The sequence below is a fragment of the Microplitis mediator genome, chromosome 3 (assembly GCF_029852145.1).
Source record: "Microplitis mediator isolate UGA2020A chromosome 3, iyMicMedi2.1, whole genome shotgun sequence".
Taxonomy (NCBI): domain Eukaryota; kingdom Metazoa; phylum Arthropoda; class Insecta; order Hymenoptera; family Braconidae; genus Microplitis; species Microplitis mediator.
Window position 1 is genome coordinate 23,982,245 of NC_079971.1, and position 26,804 is coordinate 24,009,048.

Sequence of the window (26,804 nt, forward strand, 5' to 3'; positions counted from 1 at the left end):
CTAGCATTGCGGTACATTACCGTGATTTTACGGTATATTTACAGTGCACTTCTGGTAAGTTTACCGTAGCATTAAGGTACACTACCTCAATTTTACGGTATACTTACCATAAGTTACGGCAAGATTACCATGGGATGAAGGTACATTACAGTAAAATTATGGTAAGTTTACCGTAGTATTGCGATACATCACCGTAGGTTGTGGTAAATTTACCCTAGCATTGCGGTACATTACCGTGATTTTACGGTATATTTACAGTGCACTTCTGGTAAGTTTACCGTAGCATTAAGGTACACTACCTCAATTTTACGGTATATTTACCATAAGTTACGGCAAGATTACCATGGGATGAAGGTACATTACCGTAAATTATGGTAAGTTTACCGTAGTAATGCGATACATCACCGTAGGTTGTGGTAAATTTACCGTAGCATTGCGGTACATTACCGTGATTTTACGGTATATTTACAGTGCACTTCTGGTAAGTTTACCGTAGCATTAAGGTACACTACCTCAACTTTACGGTATACTTACCGTAATTTGCGGCAAGTTTACCGTAGCATTAAGGTACACTACCTCAATTTTACGGTATACTTACCGTAATTTGCGGCAAGTTTACCACGAAATTAAGGTACATAATGGAAAGTTATGGTAAGTTTATCGTAGCATTGAGATACATTACCGCGATATTATGTATGTTCACAGTAATTTCTGGTAAGTTTACCATGGAATTAAGGTACATTACCGGAAGTTGTGGTAAGTTCGCCGTAGCATTGCAGAACATTACCGCAATTTTTCAGTTGATCTTCTTAAGTTATGATAAGTTTACTATAGTATTGAGTTAAATTACCTTAAGTTATAGTAAGTTTACCGTATAAATGCGTGCATTACCTTAATTTTACGTAGATCTACCGTAAGTTATGGTAGACCTACCGTAATATTAGATCCACCATGGTAGACAATAAATAAATTATATACATATATATAAATAATATTCTATTATCTAACAATAAGAAAAAAATCTTAATTATTTATTTTTTTTTTTATTAATTAGTTAACTGGATTCTATGTACAAATATTTTTACAAGTAACAACGAAGAAGAAATGGAAAAAACGTTTTTTTTATTATTTTTAATAATTAATTTTTTTTTAAATTCTAAACTAGTCCTGAGAAAAAAAATTTCTAATAATTTCTATAATTATTATTTGTCTACACTTTAAAAATAAAAAAAAATAATAATAAATGATATGATGATTAATTACTTGTTTTTAAATATTCTAGGTGATCACGAATGTCAAAAAATAATATATCATTTAGACATAATATATTTTTTTAATTATTAAAATTTTCAGAATACATTCAACTATTTAGAGGTTAAATTTATCTACGATGCATGCCCATCTTATCTTGCAGTATTTTTAAATTTTTTTAACGGCTATAATTTAAAAACGAATAATAATAAAATAACTCCAATGGTTTTGTTTTAAAAGATAAATTATTTATTTAATTAATTTGTTGTATTTTATTTTTTGTTACTTTGTATTTGCATCCCAGGATTATTTAGTATTTCATTCTATCGTAGACTAATGGGAATCCCCGAAAAATCTAGATAGGCACACGTTAACCTTAAGTACAATCACCGTGTTATTAAGCAAAGCTGGATGGAATCATTCTTCTTATTTATTTTTATTTATATTTTTTTTTATATAATATTTTTAAAATCACAGAGTTCAAAACATTAAAGCTCATTTACTATTTTAATTAATTAAAAAATTATTATTTTTTTCGAATATTTTAATTTTCGAGCCTTAATGTTTCCACCAATCCGTGAATTTACAGACGGAACAATTTGTCGTTTTATGTTACCACCACTGCTAGTTATAAATTTTTTTAATTTTACGTTCATTTATTCTTGTATATTTTGTTCGGCCGAAAAAATATGAAATATTGTTGGTTATAAAATTACTTAATTACAGATAATTATTCAATGCAATTAATATCAGTGGTAATATCATATTCTGCGTTACAACCATGTCAATTTGACACAAGACTAGGAGTAATAAACAAAATGTCACCGGATAATATTTATTTATTGCCTAATTTAAAAGCTCATTAGATAAATTATTTATTTATTATTTATATTATACAAAAAATATAAATCTTAAATAATTTAAATTCAGGGTTTTTTTGGATTATAGTCAATTTTTTTAAAGTTCAAGTCAATTATTATAAAAATGATATTTTTTCAGATATCAATTCAAAATGGCCGTCCTATAGTTTCTCGTATTTAGTGACTTGTTGCTCACTTCAGAATAATTACTAATATTTCTATAGCAGCCAACTTTAGGTTATGAAAAAAATAATGAAATTAAATTTCATCGAAATTTTGATATTTAATTTTTTTACTAAAACGATTTAATATCACAATTATGTAGGCAGTTCTACGAAATTTGACATTATATTTATTTTTTTGAGTGTAATTAAGAGAATTGTTGAAATTTTGTTCCATGGATAAATTTTGAAATTTGAATTTTTAAATTTCGCGCCATTGGCACTATGGGTGCGTATTTCAAATGAACGCTGACTTCAAGGTGATTAGAAATTTTGAAGTATCGGAGGGCAGCCAATTTTAGGTTAAGAAAAAATTACTTAATTAAATTTCCTCGAAATTTTGATATTAGATTTATTGATATTTAATTAAAATGATTAAATATCACAATTACGTAGACGATTAACGAAATTTGAAGTTTTTTTATATTTTCAAGTGTAATTAAAATAATTGTTGATATTTTATCGCATGAAATAATATTGAAATTCAAACTTTTAAATTTCGCGCCATTGGCACTGCTGCGGGTACGCATTTTAAATGAGCGCTAACTTTAGAGTGATTGGAAATTTTATATTATCTGAGGGCAGCCAATTTTAGGTTAAGAAAAAATTACTCAATTAAATTTCATCGAAATTTTGATATCAGATTTTTTTATATTTAATTGAAATGATTAAACATCATAATTATGTAGACGATTAACAAAATTTGACTTAATATTTAATTTTTTAAGTGTAATTGAGATAATTGTTGATATTTTATCGCACGGAAAAATATTGAAATTCAAATTTTTAAATTTCGCGCCATTGGCACTGCTGCGGGTACGCATTTTAAATGAGCGCTAACTTCAGAGTGATTGAAAAGTTTTAATTATCCGAGGGCAGGCAACTTTACGCACGTGAAAAATATCATTTTCATAACTCTTGTTATATAATAGACGAATTTCGATTCTATGAAATCTAAATATTCAATAAGATAAATTTATTGCTATTAAAATTTTATAAATAATTATTGCTTAAAAAATTTATTTATTTAATTTATTGTAGTTAAATATTTATCCAGTGACATTTTAGTTGAACTTAATACGTAATATCAAATACGTTTATTATAAAATAATATAATTTTGAAATAACTAAATAATAAATAAATTTAAAAATTAAAAATAATCAACATGATAATTTTTTAAAATAAACGTATTCAATAAACGTATTAAAAAATCGATGGCATTTAATGGTTTTGTGAATTAAATGTCAGGTAAATAATTTTTTTTTACTTAAATATTTTAAGTTCCATTTTTAAACTTTCAAAAAATTAATTCTTTTTTTTTATATTTATTTTAATATTTATGTAAAATTTCGTTTAAAATAAATTTCAAATATATATGTATGTATATATATTATCGTATATGTATATTTTATATAATCTGTAATTATTTAACTGATAATTATATCGAGTATAATTTTAATATTTTGTTTCCATTTAAATTAATTATTATTTTGTGGTTTTTTTTTTACACTGGGGATTTTAAGTGCAATTCCATATTTATTTGTTGCATTAATGTTTCATAAATTTTATTATTTATTATTGTAATTATAATTAGATCGAAAATATAATCAATTAATCAACAAAGAAAACAAACAAACGAACAAAAAAATAATAATATATTAAGTAAATATAAATAATATTCGTTATTAATAACCTAATAATTAATTATCAATTATCAATAATAAAATAAAAAGATATTTTACATTGTTATATATATTCAATATATTAATCTTACCTCTTAATAATTCTCACCTCTTTATTTAATTAAATCACTTCATAGCTATCTCATTATCAATTAATTAATCAATAATTAACATTAAACTTTCTTTTAAATAATTATAATAATAATTATTATTATATTTAATAGTATTATTATTATTACTATTTATTTTTGAATAATATAATAATTATTTAAATTTCATACTTTGCGGTGTGCTTATCATTGTAACCATTTATTATTTTAAGTATTTATTTAAAATAATAATAATTATTATTGTTACTATTCTTTGCTTGATTTTGTACCAGAGGTGGCAATTTTTTAAATTATCGTTTATATTTTCTTTATTATTTTTTATTGTGAGTTGAAGTGATTTTTTTAAAAATGAATTTTAGTGTCAATATTGATGAATCTTTAACGATTGATTGTGACCTTTACGGTTCCTAGAAATAAATAAAAATTTTTTTATTAATCGACTTATTTAACATGTTTTCTTATCGAGTAATAGCTACGATCTAATAAAAAATACTTAGATATGTTCATATATGACAATTTATGAATATATACAACCTATAATGGAAATATATGACCATACATAAATCTATATGACCATATATGAATCTATGTGACCATATATGAATACAGTTGACCACATATGAATACATAGGACCATATATGAAAATATATGACCACATTTAAATATATATATGACCATATATGAATATAAATGACCATATATAAATACATAGGACCATATATGAATATAGTTGACCATATATGAATACATAGGACCATATATGAAAATATATGACCACATTTGAATATATACACTTATCCAAAAAATTAAAGGAACAAGAAAATTTTATAAATTTTTTAGTGATTTTTGAAAGGCTGTAGTTTCGTGAAAAATCATCGCATCGAAAAAATAAAAAAAGCAAATTGAAGCTTGAAATCTCTAGTTTAAAGATCTTCCAGCAAAATATTTTTTTGAGCTACGGTTTTCGCGGAGTCATAAGAAAAAAGTCGAGACAAAATTTTTCTAAATTTTTTAGTTTTGTTTTTTAGGTCTACGGGGCCGGGAAAAATTTTTTCAAAAAAACGAATTCATGGCTCGTTTAGAAAATTTATTCAGCTACGATTTGCTTTTTTTTGTTTCTCTGTACGACAATTTGCTGCTGAGATATCAGCCTTTAAATGAAAAAGGAGCCTTTTGTCTTTGATTATTGATATCTCAGCAAGTAATGGTCACACAGTAATTTAAAGGGCAGTTTAATAAACTTGAATAAATTCCCTACAAGCTACATTTTCGATTTTTTCAAAAAAAAATTTTTTTTCATCCTTGATATCCATTTGAAAAACCCACAAAAAATGACCATTTTCTGGTTTTTTAGTCAACTCATCGCTACTCTGCAAATATTGATAAAAAAAATAATGTTGCCAGGTAATTTTACAGCTTAATGTACCCCCAAAAACCCTGGAAATTTTCAGATTGATCCATTGAACCGTTTGTCCGGTCCGATTGCTCAAAGTTTTGCAAAAAAATTAAAGGAACAAGTTTTGTTCCTTAAATTGTGTAATCATTACCAAAATGAAAAAATTAATTTTTTTCGGATTTTCTTTCATTTTTGCGTTAGTTATTCAGTAAATGTAAGGTCAAGAGGAAAAAAAAAAATTTTCCAAAAAACGAGACCAAACAAGAATTATTTTACATTTTTTTTTTTTTACGTTTCATTCGGGGGGTTATTTTTTTTTTCGTTTTTCGGAAAAATTTTTTTTTTTCTCTTGACCTTACATTTACTGAATAACTAACGCAAAAATGAAAGAAAATCCGAAAAAAATTAATTTTTTCATTTTGGTAATGATTACACAATTTAAGGAACAAAACTTGTTCCTTTAATTTTTTTGCAAAACTTTGAGCAATCGGACCGGACAAACGGTTCAATGGATCAATCTGAAAATTTCCAGGGTTTTTGGGGGTACATTAAGCTGTAAAATTACCTGGCAACATTATTTTTTTTATCAATATTTGCAGAGTAGCGATGAGTTGACTAAAAAACCAGAAAATGGTCATTTTTTGTGGGTTTTTCAAATGGATATCAAGGATGAAAAAAAATTTTTTTTTGAAAAAATCGAAAATGTAGCTTGTAGGGAATTTATTCAAGTTTATTAAACTGCCCTTTAAATTACTGTGTGACCATTACTTGCTGAGATATCAATAATCAAAGACAAAAGGCTCCTTTTTCATTTAAAGGCTGATATCTCAGCAGCAAATTGTCGTACAGAGAAACAAAAAAAAGCAAATCGTAGCTGAATAAATTTTCTAAACGAGCCATGAATTCGTTTTTTTGAAAAAATTTTTCCCGGCCCCGTAGACCTAAAAAACAAAACTAAAAAATTTAGAAAAATTTTGTCTCGACTTTTTTCTTATGACTCCGCGAAAACCGTAGCTCAAAAAAATATTTTGCTGGAAGATCTTTAAACTAGAGATTTCAAGCTTCAATTTGCTTTTTTTATTTTTTCGATGCGATGATTTTTCACGAAACTACAGCCTTTCAAAAATCACTAAAAAATTTATAAAATTTTCTTGTTCCTTTAATTTTTTGGATAAGTGTATATGACCATATATGAATATATTTGACCATATATGAATACATAGGACCATAGATGAATATATTTGACCATATATGAATACATAGGACCATATATGAAAATATATGACCACATTGGAATATGTATATGACCATATATGAATATATAGGATCATATATGAATACATACGACCCTATATGAATATATTTGACCATATATGAATACGTAGGACCATATATGAATATAGTTGACCATATATGAATACATAGGACCATATATGAAAATATATGACCACATTTGAATATATATATGACCATATATGAATATATTTGACCATATATGAATACATAGGACCATATATGAAAATATATGACCACATTTGAATATATATATGACCATATATGAATCTAAATGACCATATGTGACCATATATGAATCTATATGACCATTTATGACTCTATACGACCATATTTGAATATATATGAACATATATAAATCTATATGACCATATATGAATCTATATGACCATATATGAATACATATGACCCTATATGAATATATATGACCATATATGAGTATATATATGACCATATATGAATACATAGGACCATATATGAAAATATATGACCATTTATGACTCTATACGACCATATTTGAATATATATGAACATATATAAATCTATATGACCATGTATGACTCTATACGACCATATATGAATATCTATGACCATATATGAATATCTATGACGATATATGAACATCTATGATCGTATATGAATATATATGGCCTTATATGATCATTTAAGACTTCTATGACCATGATTGAAAATAAAAATGATCATATATGAATCTATATGATCATAGAAGACCATGGCAATCATTTATGACCATGAAAAATTGTAAAAACGACTATATATGAATATATATGACAGTATATGATCATTTCTGATTGTATGATCATAGGCGACCTTGTAGGTCATTTATGACCATGAATAAATATAAAAATGATCATATATGATCATTTAGAAAAACATCAACATATAGATCATATCTGATATCATTTACGAACATCTGAATGCAAACATGACCGTATATGAATATATATGATCTATGTATAATTATATCTGACGCCATATATGATCACATATAAATTCACGAGCGTCCATAAAGTTTTATATCTGTCCATATATGATACTAAACTCGATCATATATGATCAGATAGGGTCATATTTTGTGCCTGATTCGATTCTAATATTAATATTATGTCATATATGATAATATCTAAATATATTTTGTCAGTAATAAAAGAGTAGATAAATCATTTATATAAAATTTTTTTTCCAAGATTTATTTGAAAAGGAAAATTATTTGAATATTAAATTTATCATAAAATTATCGAGTGTCAACAAATAGGATATGAATAAAACTTATTTCATTGAGAGTAAATATATCAAATAAATATGTTAGTTTTCAAAATCAATACCTTATGACATATTGTTTTCCATCGGTTTAGCTTAAGATAAAATATATAAAAAAAAATTTATAGATAGTAAAATTGTTTAAATATTTAATATTTCCTATCGCAAATACGAACAATGAAAAGTTTCAATAAAATTTATTATTATATATTATTATTACCTTCGCGTATATCTTTGGGCGGGTTAGATGGAGGCATAGAAGGAACTTGATAGACATTGGACCTCACGTTTGTTGATGGTAGAGTTGTAACCTTGGACCTGAGTATATTTTATCATTTAGTGTAAGATAATTTCAGGGGCATTTTGGATGGTACCTTTGTTTGCGAATTTTTTGGTTCCGTCCATCAAAAGAGTTGGGCGTAGGGCATCCAGAATTGTTAGACGAATAAGATGGTGGTCGAAATGGACGTGGACACCCTTGAAGAACTGGCGGAGACGGTCCAGGGGCGTATTGCAATCTTGAATTGTTCCCCATGCCTGGATGCATCAGTCTAATGTCCCCTGAATTTTGAAAAATCCGTATGTCTATAGTAAGACACTAAGCACTTGGAATCAGTCCAAAGTGATACAACTCAAGTATGTTAACATATAGGACATGAAATACGTATATAGCTTTCAAGATTTACAAGCTATCTGAGGTTCATGAGAAATTCTTCAATTGAAATAAATCGCGCTTAGAGTTAATAAAATGACCCTATCAAAAAAATCTATGTAGGATTATGTGGGAATCCATAGAAATCCATGTAGGAAACTATGGACTTACATAAGGATCCATGGAGATCAAGATAGGAAAGTACGAATTTATATAGGAATCCATGTAGAAAAGTACGGGAACCTAGATTCCCACATCGGAAATCCATATGGGGAACTAGGAATACCTGGAATCTCATGTAGGGATTCAACATAGGAAACTATGGATTTACGTAAGCATCCATGAGGATCAAGATAGGAAAGTACGGATGTACATAGAAATCTATGTAGAGAAGTATATAGGGAATTCATATAGGAAACTATGGATACCGGGATTTCTATGGGGGAACTCCATATGGAAAACTATGGATGCCTGGATGCTTAAATAGGAAATCCATATGGGAAACTATTGGTACCTGGATTTCTATATGGGGAACTGGGAAACCCATAAAGGGAACTATGGAATTACGTAAGTATCCATGAGGATCAAGATAGGAAAGTACGGATGTACATAGGAATCTATGTAGAGAAGTATATAGGAACTTCATATAGGAAACTATGGATACCGGGATTTCTATAGGGGAACTCCATATGGAAAACTATGGATGCCTGGATGCTTAAATAGGAAATCCATATGGGAAACTATTGGTACCTGGATTTCTATATGGGAAACTGGGAAACCCATAAAAGAAACTATGGAATTACGTAAGGATCCATGGGAATCAACATAGGAAAGTATGGATTTATGTAGGAATCCGTGAAGGAAAGTATGGGTACCTGGATCTCCGTTCATGAACTTTTTTGATAGAGAAGAATTAAAAGTAAACTTTATTACCTGGCACAATATGAAGACCCTGGTACATTGGCAGTGGATAACGCGATTGTGCTTGTACGTTTCTGTTGTCAACACCACCAACACCAACACCATTGACAGTTGGTCCATTTGTAGAATTATTTGGGAACTCATGACCAGGTGTAGGTGACCTGCTGGTCCGCTGTGAGCCTGAGGGTGTTGAAGCACGAATTCCCGTTGTCATCATGGGTACGTTTTGCCGGAACACTAGATTTGGCAGCAGTGAAGGTGTCATGTAGACCGCGCCAGGAGGTGCAGGATTTGAGCCCGACAACTGATGACCGTAAGAGCCAGCGGTAACCATTGTTGGTGGTGGTGGATAGGTTCCTGAATTTACGTACATCACCGGTATTCCCGGCATTTGATTTGACGTGGGAGTACTGGGAGGCGTAGGCACACGCCACATCACTGGGGGCTGCATTCCAGGTTGTCCAGCTGGATAGTAAGTCGGCATCATGTGCAAAGGATTCTGGTATGAATAGTCAGTTGGTGAGGGTGTTACAGTTGGCATTGAATTGTAAGAAATCGGATAACCATTGACTTGGTAGTTGGGAGCTGTATTCGGTGGAGTCATGTTTTGAGGATTATACGTGTAGTTTGATGGGAATCTTTGGTGTTGAATTGTTGAACGGTCATTGGAGGGTTGACTGACGGCCAATGTTGAGTTAGATGGCGGTACGAAGTACATTTGCTGTGGAGGGATTTGATTGGGCGGATGATGAGTGTGCTGTTGATGGGGATGTTGTCCTTGTGCGGTAGGTGGCTGCCAATACCCTGGTGGCATCGCTTGATTGTTTGGAGCATTATGACTGTTTGTAGGTGGCAGAGGTGGAGGTGGGGGTGGAGGTGGCGCTGGAAACGTTGGAGTTGTTTGTGATGCTTCGGAACCAGCACGCGGTTGTTCGTAGACATTCATACCCATGAAATAACCAGATAAATCAGTCACTTCCGATTGCGGATGAACGGTAGTTTGCATCATCATTGGATAATTTCCGTATACATTATTCTGACCGAATACCATGTCAGGGGGTGGTGGTGGTGGCGGCGGGGGAGGTTGCTGCTGTTGTTGCTGTTGATTAATAGCCAGATCGGGTGGTCTCTGAATCATATTCTGTGGTTGAGCATTTGTAAATACTGGGGGATTATAATTTAATTCAGTATTATTCTGCGGATAATTTTGATATTGTGGATTCAATGATCCGTGGGTACACGGTGGCTGGGATTCAATGGGTGATTTTATAGACTGTGAGCAGTCTTGAACATGAATAGGTTGGGGCGGTGGTGGTTGTGGTGGTGGACTAGCTGAATATGGTAGAGTTGGTGAGGTTGCTGTGCTAGTGACCCGATTATTTGTAGCACCGTTATTATTACAAACTGACGATGGCGATGATGACTTTGTTGAATTTTTTTGTTTCTTAGAACTATATTTATTAACTGGCACATTGTGTTTAGGAGACTCAGGTAATTCGGGAAATTTATCTGGTGTCTCTGAAGATGGACTCTCCCGTATTTCTTCAATATCACTAAATACTTTTGGTAGATTATCAGGATCAAAGCGATAAATTGTACCATCCGAATTGATGTAGGGTTGATTCGTACGTGGATTCATGATGACACTACCCAATGGTACACTCGAAATATTAGTAACAGCCCAAATAACAGTATCATTAGATTGTGTATCAATAGACACATTGTTGTTGTTTTGACTAGATTGTACATGACTGCAAGGTATTGCCGGTATCGGCGAGGGCGACGGTGACGGTGATATTGTAGTATCACTACGTTGACTTTGTGATTTATAACCGCTGCTAGATGGACTTAAACGTGAGCACATACTAGCGCCAGAATCCTGTTTTGTTAATCTAGGGCCTGCGCTACGAGTTGACGTGACGCTATCGCCGCGAGATAACATTCCACGAGTATATCCACCGAAACTGAATGATTTAGATACCGAAGGACGTAGAACACCACGAAATGCTTCACGGCCGTCGCAAGATTCACCTTTCGATAAGCGGGCGTGTCGCCCTGATGAATGGTCACCAGGATGTAGTAATCGATAACGTGCCGACGCATCGGAGCTTTCGGACGATGACCAATAAGGCCATGACACCACTTCACTACTTTCGCCGCTACTGTCCTTAAATATTCTACGACGTACTTTTTCGTATTCTTCTTCACGTTCTTCGAAACTCTTACTACGTCTACAGTAGTCACCCGATAGCCGATCTGGCGATTTGAAATTGTAGCCATCCTCAAATGAACTAGAATCACGCTTAAGTATACTCCGTCGCGGTTCTTCAGTCAGTATCAAATCATCCCTGATGTGTTCTTTGAACCGTGTGTCGGGTATTCTCATATTTTTTGTGCGCGTTACAATGACACTGAGACCCGATTGGTCGACATTGTGCTCCATACCGAAATACGCAGCAACACGATGTACCAACATACGATTGTACGACGACATGTTAGGAAATTTATGACAACTTTTGTGATGGTCTTTAGCAAATTCAATTAATTCACGTTCTATTTTCAACAAAACTGAACGATCCTTTTGATTACGGTTTATAGTAACGGCGATAAATTGTTCGAGATCAATACCAGTACTATCAGTATACAACTCAGTACTGTTATCACGTGATAAACATGGCGATCCACTGTCTAAACTACCACTACCCTGTGAGGATGAATTTTGATGGCGTAATTTGTGTCTTGTGCGGCTGCCAACAGTCAATGTATTGCTGGAACACTGATTTGAGCACTGATTATTGCAAACACCGAATGTGCGACGGTTATTATTATCATTTCGGGACTGTTGCTGACAATTATTATGCCCATTATTATTATTGTTATTGTTATTATTGTAATTATTAGTTTGTCCATGACTTTTAGGTGAATACTGTATACCAGTTGATTTAGAAGGTGATGGGGGTGTTTGTAATAATCCTGGTTTATCATTATTGTGATTGTTTTTAACGCAATTATTGCACTTTGATGAAGTTATCACTAGCGGGCTTGTAGCCTTTGATCGTTGACCATTGTCATTTTTATTATTATTATCACGATTATTCGTTGGTGATGTACTAGCACTCTTTGGTGTTGTTTGTAATGGACTAGATTGGCCATTTCTCGATGGGGTACGGCAAGTTGGTGATGTTGCCGTATTACGCGTTTGTTTTGGTGATTGGGCGGCACTGAGATTACTATTATTATTATAAATAGACTCGTTGTTATTTAATTTTGAATTTAAATTATTTGGTGACAAGCCACCGTTGCCATTACCGCCACCGCCGTTACCGAATTTTTTATCAACTGCCTCAGTTTGTTGGGGACTACGGGGTGACGTCGCCCCATTGTGAGGTTCACGTGGTGGTGACGTTGATTCCCTCATTGCATGGCTTCGTACTAACAATTTTACCTTGGTGTTTGTCTGTAAATTCATTAAGAAAAAAAAAAGCGAGTTATAGTTTTGATCGGCTGGATAGACCTTGGAGCAATAAAAGTTTAAACTAAAACGAGGGATTGATAAAGGATTTCTAACCCGATTGCGAAAATTGTTGGACTCCGAATCAATTTTGTCGGGTGGGCTAGCTTGACAAGACGGCACAGGAAGTGATGTAGGACAATTAATTGTATTCCCTGATGATAAATTTTCGATAGTAACATTGACATCACTGTCTATCATGTCCTGATCTTCCGCGGTTGAATAAGTTGATTCACCAGACACTAGTACATTCTTGGCCGTAGGAAGAGCCGGCATCCCAGCCGATGATGGACCGGTGGGACTTACTGGCCGGCTCTGCGACCTGTTTCCTTTGTGCACCACTATACTTGGTACTGAAACATTAATGATCTTTGCTACTACATCTAGTCATTTCTTTCTTTTCTGTTTTTTAAATTTCAATTTTAACGAACCAAAACTAAGTAATCACTGGTTCTAAACAGCTTTAGTCATTAGATTATAAGATAAAATAAATGAATTCTTATGGTTATAGAAGCTTTCGTTAGCAGCAAGTGATTATGACGAACGAATGGCATTTTGTGACAGAAGCTTGTAAACAAAATCATTAGCGACAGTGAAAAAAAAATACACACAGAAATATTACCATAACTCCATGGGAAAATATCAAAATCCAGAAATTTAATCCTAAAAGGAGAAAAGTTTATAATTTAAAGTAAACGGGATAACGAGGATTTGTATAAGCAAAATTTATGCTAACATAAAATTACAACTGTCCAATTAAAAATGCATAAATAATAATGATAATTGATAAAGGTTTCATCTAAATTGTATGTCTACGGGTATTTTGGACTTACTTTCCAGCCGTGCCATGGGTTAATTTATATAAGGCTATAAAGGGAATCCCGTAGTTGTCTCTCAATTGATGCTAGTACGGGATAGGTTAATGCAATGGTCTTTGTGAAAGAGCACAAGTAATTTGTGCCTCACGTATTTCTCTCCCTTTGTTCCCAATTTCCAACATTGTTCGTCGTCTGTAATCCAACAATAATACCATTGTCTCTATTACCGATCGTTATCTCCTATTTTTTTTCTATCTAATCTCTCTAATCGTTTTACGCGGGAAAAATAACAATCATTAATTATTCAAAATACTGTAATTTAAATTTGAAAATAATATGAAAACAGTTATCAGCGGCAACAAGCTCAGCTAATTTGTGAAAAAAAACATCATGGATATTTACGTCACATCAGAATCAATCTGATTGGCTGAGATTCATTGATGAATTATTCATAGGTCTATGGTTGGTCAGTGTGTGCAATGAAGATAAGTGATCGATAGAGTAAAATATTTCACAACTTGTTTTGTAAAAACTGATTGATTGGTTTTTGTATTACAATGTCAGAACTATTTAGTAGTCAAAAAACAAAGAAAGAAATACAACAGAAATAAAAACAAATATTTTCTTAATATATTCTCACAACATATCACTATTGATATTCACAAATATTAAGTATGTAGGTGATAAAAAAAATCCATAAATAAACATGACGTGATAAAAAAAAATAAAATTGTCTTAGGTTATGTCCTCATGTTTCGTGATAAAAGCAATAGCATCACAACCGTACCGAGTAAGAACGTTAAAAAGACTAGACAGCCTGCTGTCGTAGTGTCTCTTACCGAACTACCCGAATCTCAAAACGGAGGTGGTGACCGTGTACTGCTGCTGACTCTGTAGAAGGTGAATGTAGGTAATAGTCTCTGATAGTCATTGCAATAGTAGTAGTACTTGGTATATGTATGGATAGATATATTAAACTGTGTTGCAGTTGCTGAGGTGGTTGATAGTAGTAGTTTCAGAATACGCTTGCGCATGTCAAACATAGGTACCTAAACCCGACAAATGCTAGGAGGAGAACGTCCAACGGGTGTTCGAGAAAATACCGATGTGATCAATGATGACAGCTAACAGAGATTCCTTTTTGTTAACATATTTTTTTTAACAGTATAAAACTATGATGATTCATGCCCAGCATCATCATCAATATTGAGGGAAACTTGACAAGAAACCCGAGACTTCATAATTATTTGTGTCAACACGCAAAAGGAAGATACTGCGGATCAGATTCAGGTTTTCCAGATTGATTTCAGAAAGGTGTTTTTTCAAAAGCTTTGAAGTAGGGTTCGTTTTTTGACGAGCTATCATCGGAATGCTCAAAATTTCGTAAGATGGCGGCGTAATTGAATACCCAGAAATAATTATTGCAATCTTCCATGAATTGGTTTAGGGTAAACTTTGTTGCCCGGGGTCAGACACGTGTCTGCGAGCAACCATCTATAGAATCAGCATCGATTGAGTCAATTTTTAGCATATCACTGAAAATACGCTACAGCAAATGATAGCTATCGGATAGATGATTATTCTCAGAGGTTGGTAGAAAAAATCTTTCATATGAACGGGAGTATGTTTGACCTGATGAAAATGGTGTCTATGACCTATATAACTTGGTTGAGTATAACTAGGTCATGCACCTCCCTATCCCTGGAATAATACAGGGTGACCCAATGTTTGTTGCGCACGTTTTAATCTTATTGATCCGATAGCATTCAACCTATCTCACTGTCCGATAATTCAAAATCGCCTATAATTTATACTAAAAAATTCGTTACATGTAATATTGTTTTTTGAAAATCCTGCAAGTTCATATATTTTTTTAGCGACTTTTTATGGATCTTAAAATTTATTATTTACGATAACTTGTGCGATATTATTATACATATGCAAATTATTTTAGCTTCATATTCTTCGTTTGAACAATAAGTAAAAACAAATGGACAAAATTTTGTTCTAATCAATGTCTGAGTCAGGATTCAAGGTTTTGCGTGACTCAACAGTAAACCGGCAATGCAGTAAATCTTATGCCAAAAGAATGTTGTGTTATCAAATGTGAATCAGGTAATGTAAATAAATATAACGTTATGTAGAAATTATAAAACAATTCTTGCTATTTTTTTTAATAACAAAAAAAGTGATTTTATAGTTTTTTGTAATCAACAGAATTGTTTTCTATCAAATTGCGATTGCTAAAATTTATGTATATTGTTTACTTTTTATTATTTTTTTATCAAGTTTCCGAGGAATTGTATGCGTTAGAAAAATCTATAGTAAACGGAAGATAGTCATTTTTTACGCACAACTTTTAGATGAATTGATATTTCTGTATAAAACTTTAAGCGTTTATTCTTAAGAACTATTTCCACTGCAGATATAGTTTTTCTCTTTGTAAAAGAAAGTGATATAAATATATGTTACGATCATTTATTTTTTTTCTAACTTTTGAACACAAAGAAATTTTAACGAAAGTAACGAAATTAGTACTTTTTGAACACGATTTTCATTATATACATTTTGAAGTATATATTTATATATAGAGGAAACTGAGATGAAAAATAAACTAGAGCATCCGTCACGATACATCAGAAGTCTTACAATATACAACCTAAAAAAACTATGATATTTCAATTTCATATTTAATTTTTTTTTCCCACCAAAAATATATTTCTAAAAAATGTAGAGCAATATTGATGTTTATATATTTTAAAATTTTTAGTATATATGTATGAACATAAGCATATATATACTTTTTTTTGATCGGTGATAGTTTTTAATAGTAAAAAAATAACAGTCACATCCGATCCCGTTCAGTTTTATTTAATGGTAACCCGTATGAAAAAGCAATATATGAGCTTCAGTATAATTCAAAATATATGATAAATTATATGGAATTATAAGAAGTCATATATGGAGCCATATACAAAATTTTGCCGAAATATTATATGATTTTATAATTTACAACATATATATCGGTAATATATTTTTTTTACATGCTAACTTATAAATATTGCTTATAATATTTTATACTATACTTTAAGTTATATGCTAAGATATATGATTTAATTATATGACTGACATATAATATTTATACATGTAAATATATAATTATATAAATATATGTTCACATATATTTGTATAAATGTATGTAAATATATATTTATATAGATATATGTTTATATATATTTGCACAAATATAAAACTAGAGATTTCAAGCTATAAAATGCTTTTTTTAAATCTCGATACGATTATTTTTTATGAAGTTACAGTCTTGCAAAAATCACTAAAAAATTTCTAAAATTTTTTTGTTCCTTTAATTTTTGGTATGAGTGTATTTTTTAAATTATTTATGTATAATAATATCGAAATTACTATAATATTGAAATCATAAGTTTATATATAAAACAAGAATATAATTTGAGATGTAATATCATATGTATACGATTACATATATTATAAATTATATGGATTATAATAATATTGAAATTATAAATTAATTTATAAGATGAAACATATATATTACGTTATAAATTAATATATAAAGCGGACATATAATGTTTGATACAATATCACATGTATATAATCACATATATTATAAATGATATGGAATATTATAATATTAAACGTATAAATTATTATATATGATGAATCATATATTAATCAATATTAATAATTTTGCCGCCATATATGTTCAGTTATTTACCATACATTTTTTTATATATTATCGACAGTATATGGTTTTTTCATACGGGAATATATCGCAAGTTGTTATTATTATAGTGGAAATCAAATTTTAGTCGAAGTTGAACAAAAAATAATACTAATAATAATAATAATAATAATAATTATTATTATTATTAATTTTATTTATAATGCATTCGTAATTTTAATATTTAAATTTTTAAAAAATCTAAATTTACGATCGCTATCATTAATGCGTATCCTGAAATGTCCTGTGCAGTTTACCAGGTCTGATGCACCCGGTTGCCATGGAAACGACCTACTCTCCCTGATGCAAGCTGAAGAATATTTAACTTAAAACCAGGATATTTGTCTTTTTAATTTTTATCTATTGTACTTTTAATTTACTCCGTAAATTTACTCATAAAATATGATAACAAAATAATTAAAATAAATACATTTTTTATAACATAATTCTATTTTTAAAAAATCAATCAAATTTACCGAATGAAAATTTATTATATAAATAAATGATTATTAAATTTAATAAAATTGCCTGCTTTATTTAGATAACCTTCGATGAATGGATAAATTTGGCCAATTTCCGACAACACCAGACGTTAAATTTGTTAGACATAAATTAATATCTAAATCATTACACTACTAAATAAATAAATATTTATGTATCTATTAATTTATAAGCTATATGTTTTTTTTTTTTTTTTTTTTACAAATTGTAATTCAATTTCACTGAAAAATGAACGTAAGAAAATTTTTTTTAAACGATTACGACTAGTCGAGATTGGCGCCTAAGCCCCCCGTAAAAATAAACTACCGGTTAGCCCCTGAGTATTTTTAGTTTATAATATATTTAAGAGCAGTTGCTGAGCCTCGACATTTTGTCTACAAGATCATTATTTACATGACTTTATTTTTAAAATAATCCATATATATGTTTCCGGTAAGTTTTTACGTTAATAAATAGCTATCGAATTTTTAAAGTTTTTTTTTCTACCGCCAAATTATCTAATTATCTGCAATTAAGCCAACAAGTTAAGGAATTTTCCCAAGTAGTGTTTTGTTGTGGCGGTTAAATAAAAATAAGTAATGATTCTATCGCATTGATAAACTCGAATGGAATGAAGTGAAAAATGAATCTGCTAAATTTCTTGTTGCCATTATTTTTGGCAGTAATCCAGACCTACGTCAAGACTAAATTCTGACGCCAGCATCAATGAAAGAACGGGTCTTAAGTCGTCGTTTAGACGAGTAGTCAACGCAATGGCAACGGTTTTAAATTTTAAACATAACACTCGCCGTCTTCTTCTTACTCTTTTACACGATTCTCTCTACATCCTAATGGTTTAAAATTAGAACTTTGTTATAGAGAAATAACGTCACGATGATGGAGTACAAAACATTGCATCGTAAAGTAATTTTATAAAATCTAAAGCAAAAGGTGTCAAATACGTGCATTGGCCTAACATTCAAAGGTCATTTTTTTACGGACATTAAGTAATTAAAATGTTTTTAGTCATTCAACGAAAAAAGTCATACTAAATAATGCGGTTGTAAGGTTGATAATCGTTGGGGTATCACGTGGGTCTTTACATTGTTGGTATATAATGCAATGCACTCATTGCTTTAAGATGACTCAGAGTTCATATATCCAGAGGTTAAAGCCAGGTATACATATGCCACCCCAGCTTTACTCTCTGGGTCACGTTAAAGTAACGGGTGCATTAAAAGTTTTATGTTTCATGACAATGTTCGTTTATAGTTTTCACAGTTTTTGATTATGAAAATTTTTTTTATTAAATTGTCATATTTAAGACAATTCTTTTGCTTATTTAAAACAGGTAATTACACTGTAAAAAATCACCGGGGTAAGTCCAAACGGTGTAGGTGTTAAAATTGGCGGTGTTAAATTTCAATACCGAAAGTGGTGTGAAAATAACACCGCCGTCGGTGTAAATATTCTGTACCGGTGTTAAAAAAAAATTTCCGGTGTTAATATAACACCGCTGCCGGTGTAAATATTCTAGACCGGTGTTAAAATAACGCCGCCGCCGGTGTAGATATTCTTTACCGGTGTTAAAAAAAATTTCCGGTGTTGAAATAACACCGCTGCCGGTGTAAATATTCTAGTCCGGTGTTAAAATAACGCCGCCGCCGGTGTAGATATTCTTTACCGGTGATAAAAAAAATATCCGGTGTTAAAATAACACCGCTGCCGGTGTAAATATTCTAGACCAGTGTTAAAATAACACCGCCGCCGGTGTAGATATTCTTTACCGGTGTTAAAATATTTTACTTTGTGAATATTTTTACTTACTCGATCACTATACTTGTTAATAAATAATATTCTTTATTAATTTTCATAAAGAACTGAAATTTTTTGTGTTTTATAATCTTTAAAGTTAATACTCCGCTTTTACACCGGTTACTCCGTTTTTACACCGATTTTACTCCGCTTTTACACCGGTTACCCTGATTTAACACCGGTATTTTTAACACCAGTGAATTACTCCTCCTACACCGGTGTAATTTTATTTTAACACCGGGCGGAGTTAAAATGAGTCCATTTTTAACACCGCTCTTTTTACAGTGTAATGTTGTTGAATGCCGAATAAATATTTACTATGGGTAACTAGAATGTGGGTTAAATATTTATTTAAGACAAACCGTAGTCGCTGAGAGCTCACTGAATTTTTACTACTCGCGAAGAGCGAACTAAATATTTATAGTGGATCGCAAAAGAAAGCAGAATTAATTTTTATTGAATTGTTATAGAACAGCTTTAGATGAAGAAGCTCGTAGCCAATCTTTGCCATTGTGAATATAACTCGCAATAAGAAACTATACAAGGAGTAGATTTCCCGTAAAATTTGAAAAATTTCTGAGATGCCGAGAACTACCTGGGAGATGGCTGGAATTTCTCCCTCTAGAATGACGACCTACTACTATTTAATTTCAATAAATCACAGCAAGATAAAAATTTCTAATGGCGGACAACAAAACCCTGAAATGAAGTCTACTTTATTTTATTTTTAATTTCAAATAACTTGGAAACTAATCAGCCGATCAACTTCAAAATCTAATTAACTGACTCTTGATTGTCGCTAAGTAGTGGAAGTTGCTACACTGTAAAAAGAGCGGTGTTATGGACTCATTTTAACTCCGCCCGGTGTTAAAATAAAATTACACCGGTGTAGGAGGAGTAATTCACCGGTGTTAAAAATACCGGTGTTAAATCAGGGTAACCGGTGTAAAAGCGGAGTAAAATCGGTGTAAAAGCGGAGTAACCGGTGTAAAAACGGAGTAATATCGGTGTAAAAGCGGGGTAAATTGCGCCCGCTTGGAGTATTAACTTTAAAGATTATAAAACACAAAAAATGTCAGTTCTCTATGAAAATTAATAAAGAATATTATTTATTAACAAGTACAGTGATCGAGTAAGTAAAAATATTCACAAAGTAAAATATTTTAACATCGGTAAAGAATATCTACACCGGCGGCGGCGTTATTTTAACACCGGTCTAGAATATTTACACCGGCAGCGGTGTTATTTTAACACCGGAGAATTTTTTTTAACACCGGTACAGAATATTTACACCGGTGGCGGCGTTATTTTCACACCGCTTTCGGGGGTAAATTTAACACCGATAATTTTAACACCTTCACCGATTGGACTTAGCCCGGTGATTTTTTACAGTGTATGACCACAGTAAAATTTACAATGGCTACAGTAATTTATGATGTAATCATAGACAATTTTAATATGGCCGCAGTAATTTTTGCATGTGTTCATTTCAATTTTTGTAGGCAGCCAACATGGTCCAGCTTCGCTATGACACCATAGCATTTCAAACGAAAATCGTTTTTCCGTGCATAGAAACACTTTCTTAAAATGAATCAGTGAAAAGTGCTGCAAATCAGTGAATATTCACTGATCTGCAGCACTTTTCACTGATTCATTTTTAGATAGCAGGGATACCCATTAAAAAATAGTCAGAATAGCTTCCTAAGACCTCAAAACGTCGATATCTAATGAAAACTCGATTTCCGAAAATCTGACTGAAACTAAAAACTTCACTTCTTTGAGCAAATTTTAAATTTTCATAGCGGGAAGTTGAAAATAATAACAAGCTTTCATAATAACGGAGCTGTCAGACCTATCAAAAACTTCAATGAGATACGAAAATTGAGGTAGTGTTTTTTTAAATAAAAAAAATACTTTGTTTGATACAATGACCGTGTAAGTAATTGGACGATATAGTTTAGGTAAATATTGACAATTAAATCGAAATAATGTCACAATAAATGACAGTAGAGCTTGATAATAGTAAATATCGACAAAACAAGTGAACAAATCAACGTAATAACCTTCACCTTGTCCTAGCTAGTCACCTGACCTTATCGAGTAAGGGGAAAATTCTCGTGAAAAGGCATTTTATCCAACTCAATATGATAGCCAACACAATTACACACACAGGGCAGAATATACATGTATGTACATAAAGTTGGTTTTGTTTGTACTCCAGGGTTCCCCTGGATCTATATAATATAACGTGACTATTAACATCAAACAATCAAGGAATCCGTTTGCGTGTTTCTTAAATATAATTCACCAGTTAGCGTTCGCAGATAGGCATTTAATATAAATCTATTGGCGTGAAAGATTACCCTAATTTTTAACTTTGATTGTTTTATTACATCATCGTTGTTGTTATTATTATTATTATTATTATTATCAATAAGAACGCGTTGGGAGAAAATAATTTAGCAGGATATAGCGTGCTCTGAACATCAAGTTCAATCAATTTTGACCTTGACGACCTTGATTGATAGAGTACACTCAAAGGTAAACAAACTTTCACCATTTTTGGATCATAGGGCCAATTTTGAACATTTCAAATATTTGAGTGAAATAATTTATAAATTACGCAATGACATAATTAATTTTTTAAATGTGTTCGAAGATACTTTTATCACAGCATTACAATGCAACTTTTTTTGAAACTGTTTCGTTGGTTAAAATAAAGTCTTCTATGTCCAAAAATGGATCAGTGGCCACAAATGGTACTTCTACCCTTAGTGCTCTATGATAGTACAATTCAAAAGTATTTTGGGCAAAAATTTGTCTGTGCCTTTACTAGTAGATCTTTTATACATAGAAAACCTTGCGTACCCCTGATTAAAAAAAGCAATTTAAAACGATTCGAAATAAAAAATTTGAAATACTTTTTAATGCTTTTGAATACCTTGAATACTTTTGAATCCCTCTTCTTATGGGCATTTAACATTGCAAATCTTTTTAAATCGCTTTTTTTAATCAGGGACAGATACAAAACAATGTCAAACAATTCGTGCCCTATCAAAACAATTCACATGAGAATCGGCCTAGATGTGGGCTAATGTGGCGTTTTCGGATGGTTTTTCATATGGTTTCCTATAGGAATATCAATCTGTCCTTCTATTCATATATGAGTATCAATAGACGATAGACATAGAAATCCAGAAACCCCGGGTTCTCTAGAAATTACTTATATAGAAACCTAAACTCCTATATAAATTTCCCACAAATAAATTTATAGATCCAAGTTCCTACATGGGAATCCAGGTACTCACAGTTTGCTATGTGAATTTCCTGTACGGGAATCTAGATACAAATGGTTTCCTACATGAATTCTTACATAAGTATTCCTATGGATTCCCATGCAATCCTACATGGATTTGATAGGGTATTCATTGCGCCTATGCGAATATATTTCTATGGGTAATGAAGTATTTTTCGAAAACAAGATGGTCAATGGATGGAATTTTTCGTTCAATAAAATCCTTTAAACGCAAAATTAAGAACGAGGTTCGATGCATAGCTCTATAATCTAGCAGTCTATTCTCTTTAAATGAATCAGTGAAAAGTACTTCAATCAGTGAATATTTACTGCATAAAAAGTCCCAAGTATATCGCTGATTGAATTAGTGATATACTTGGGACTGATTTGCAGTGAATGTTCACTGATTTGTGATATTTTTCACTGATTTATTTTAAGAGAGTACGATTTCATTTTTAAAAAGTGATCTTTTTTTTAAAAGAAAAACGTGGAAAACGTTTCCATTTACTGTGCAAGTACAACAAGGACAGTACCGTTCGTCGACTTGAATGTAATAGAGACTATAATTCAGACCCCTCTTAATTAGTGGAATTAGAATATGGAATGAGTTACCTAATCTCTTAAAATGAACCAGTGAAATTGCAGTGATTTAATCAGTGAATTAGTCACTGGTTGAACCAGTGAATTTCACTGGTTCATTTTAAGAGAGTATTGCTTGAACGCAGCAGCCTAAATTAATTGAATTTCGAAAAATCGTGTTATGATTACTTCTTAAATCGAATGGCTGCTAATTAAGATAATGAATGGAATGATTATACTAATCCTATGTTTCTATATCATTTTAACTGTTTGTTAAATTCCTCTGGCGCGTTTTGATTTTATTATAAAAAAAACTCCCTCAGATTATTTTCAATTAATTAAATAACAATTAAGAAAAGTATCGTTCAAATCCTTTGAAAAATCATTCCACGCAACAACCACCTTAAGTACCATAGTTACTTTCATTATTTCATACACTTCTTTTTTAATTACTTTAAGTATTCTTTGTGAAACTATAAAAACTTTAACAGCCTCAAGGATTTTTTAGACTAAAACGTGGTCAAGGGGCTCTAATTTAAATGATAATTGTTTGCCTTGTTTTTGTTCGACATAAACTATGACTTGAACTACTCATCGCATCATTAATTAAGATTAGGTTGAAGAAATTACTTGCTAGCTTTCATAATAAAGTATCAGTCCTCCCCTTAACGGTTTGCTAATCAACTAAATTAACCCGTGTAAAAAAAATTTTTGTTCCTAATGAATTTAGATCTGAATTTCATAACGAAACTCAGATCGTGACACAAATATGACTTTCATCATGAATTTGCTCCCACAATTTTTCGTCTAGTAAATCCGTATCACTTCTAAAAATTTATTATTATGTCTTTGAATTGGACTTGGGATGACTTCGATAGAAACTTGACTGAATTTTTACTGAATTAAACCTTTTGTCAAATTTATCGACTCAAAAATTACCAATAAATTTCTTCTATCAAGTACTCGATTATCGTAAATCAGTTTCGATTGTAAAATTAATTTAGTGAATGAACTTCGGATCACTTGGGTAAAAATTTGACTGAGTCATAATTTTGTCGTGATTGAAATTGTTGATACAAATTCATGATGAAAGTCATATTTGTGTCACGATTTGAATTTCGTGATGAAATTTAGATCTAAATTCATTATGAATAAAAATTTTTTTACACGGGAATGACAATTGTTTATTTTCTTACTGTAGAAATTCGATTGTTTTGATGGTTTTTTAATGGCAATAGAACAAGTTATCAATAATTGAAAGCCTTAAATGAAAGTTTGATTAATTAACACTATTACTCATTTCAAATCGCGATTTCCAAGCAAAGAAGGCTGAAGATCCATAAAAAAAATTTCTAAGGGCGTTTTTAAAAAGAACAAAGACTGAATTAAGCGATTATTTAAATTTCTCTATGGAAATTAGTTTCGTTTGGATAAATTTTATAATTTATTGGATTTCGACCGGCAAGATTTGAATCATCTGATGATTGATTGGGTATTTAAGCGCCAAGAAAAAGAGGGATAGGAAAGGGAGGATAAGCGATTGAGAAATTATTAAAGCTGGAAGTAATACTTTGAATATTGGGGTTAAAAAAAAAAGGGTGAATCATAAAAGTAGGCCAGTAGTACGGCGGAACAATCAATAGAGGTCGGTTGCTTGGTTAAAGAGGGGATGAAGCCATAAGATTTTTTTTTTGTTATTTTTAACATAAACAGTAACAGCAACTGTTAGTAAAAAAAAAATAATTCATCATCTTAAATTATTCGTTATCCTAAAAACTGATTAAAATTTTTTTTTTTTTTAATTTAAAAATTACTGACCGACTGATGAATTTTCAAAAATTAAAAATTACATTTTTTTGAAAAATTATTTTTTACGGTTTAAAATTTTAATCATCACTTGTAATTATTAATTATTAATAAAATCGTAAAAATTTTTTTTTTAATTACAGAATAAAAATTATATAATTAATAATTTTTTGCAAAGTTTTTTTTTTCTAATGATTTTTAAATGCCGGAAATTTGAATAAATTTTGAATTTTTTGGTAACGATTTAGATGAGGTTATGTCTAGGATTAATAATTTTGAAAAAAATTGTTTTTCATTCAAACAAAAAAACAAAATGTAAACAATAAATTTCAATAATTTATATTACGCATTGTTGCGAGTAGTAAATAATAAAAATAATGATAATAATAATGATGAGTAAATATAAAGACAAAGGTACGAAATAAAATTGAACGGCTAAAATTTTCATCACAAAGAAATATTCGGGTGACTAAAAAAAACTTATTTTTTTTTTTTTGAACAAAAAATAGAAATGGAAAGTAACAAAAATGAAGAACGAAAAAAAAAATTTTGTTTATTATTAAGATAAAACTTACCAAGTAGATGATCAATGATGATTGGTACAAAACTCTGGTATTGAAACAAAAAACATTTTATTTTACTCCACTTATTATATTATTGAGATCTTTAAAATTTAACCGAAATCTTTCTCTCTTTCGATATATTATATATTAAATTTATTATTTTTAACCATTCTCGCAATAATTTTTTTTTTTTTTTTATTTTATACATTCACTAGAATCGCGAGTATCTATACCCAGTACATCTAAATATCTATAGAAAATATATATCAAAATATATGTACCCAATAATATTCGATCTAACGGCGGGAGTACGAACTAAAAGTTTGTAAAAAAAAAAATTCTGGTTCCTTCTTCCTTTCAGTTACAAAAATTTATTTCCCTAGATTTTTTAATTGGCATGCAAAAAAAATATATATACATTAACTAATACGAAATATATGAAAAAAATAAATATCAAGAGTTATTTTCATTTCATTTTATTTTTCTAATTTTAAATTCGTAATCACGA

The 26,804-nt window shown here is 30.7% G+C and overlaps 1 protein-coding gene across 8 annotated transcripts; it reads right to left on the reverse strand.

Annotated features, from left to right (window-relative positions):
• Positions 1–1,886: 1,886 nt before the first annotated feature.
• On the reverse strand, positions 1,887–26,540 carry LOC130664421 (R3H domain-containing protein 1). Of its 8 annotated transcripts, XM_057464274.1 has the most exons (9): positions 14,401–14,663; positions 14,014–14,190; positions 13,803–13,843; positions 13,238–13,549; positions 9,682–13,126; positions 8,471–8,657; positions 8,317–8,414; positions 8,162–8,191; positions 1,887–4,532 (listed from the first exon to the last, which is right to left on the reverse strand). In XM_057464274.1, exons 2-8 carry the CDS (start codon positions 14,027–14,029, stop codon positions 8,163–8,165), a joined length of 4,128 nt encoding a protein of 1,375 aa, XP_057320257.1. In that variant the 5' UTR covers positions 14,030–14,190; positions 14,401–14,663; the 3' UTR covers positions 1,887–4,532; position 8,162. The 8 variants fall into 8 exon arrangements, with proteins under 8 accessions (XP_057320257.1, XP_057320258.1, XP_057320261.1 ...); XM_057464275.1 differs by lacking the exons at positions 8,162–8,191; positions 14,401–14,663 and adding an exon at positions 26,309–26,540; XM_057464278.1 differs by lacking the exon at positions 8,162–8,191 and having other exon boundaries at positions 13,238–13,533.
• Positions 26,541–26,804: the final 264 nt, after the last annotated feature.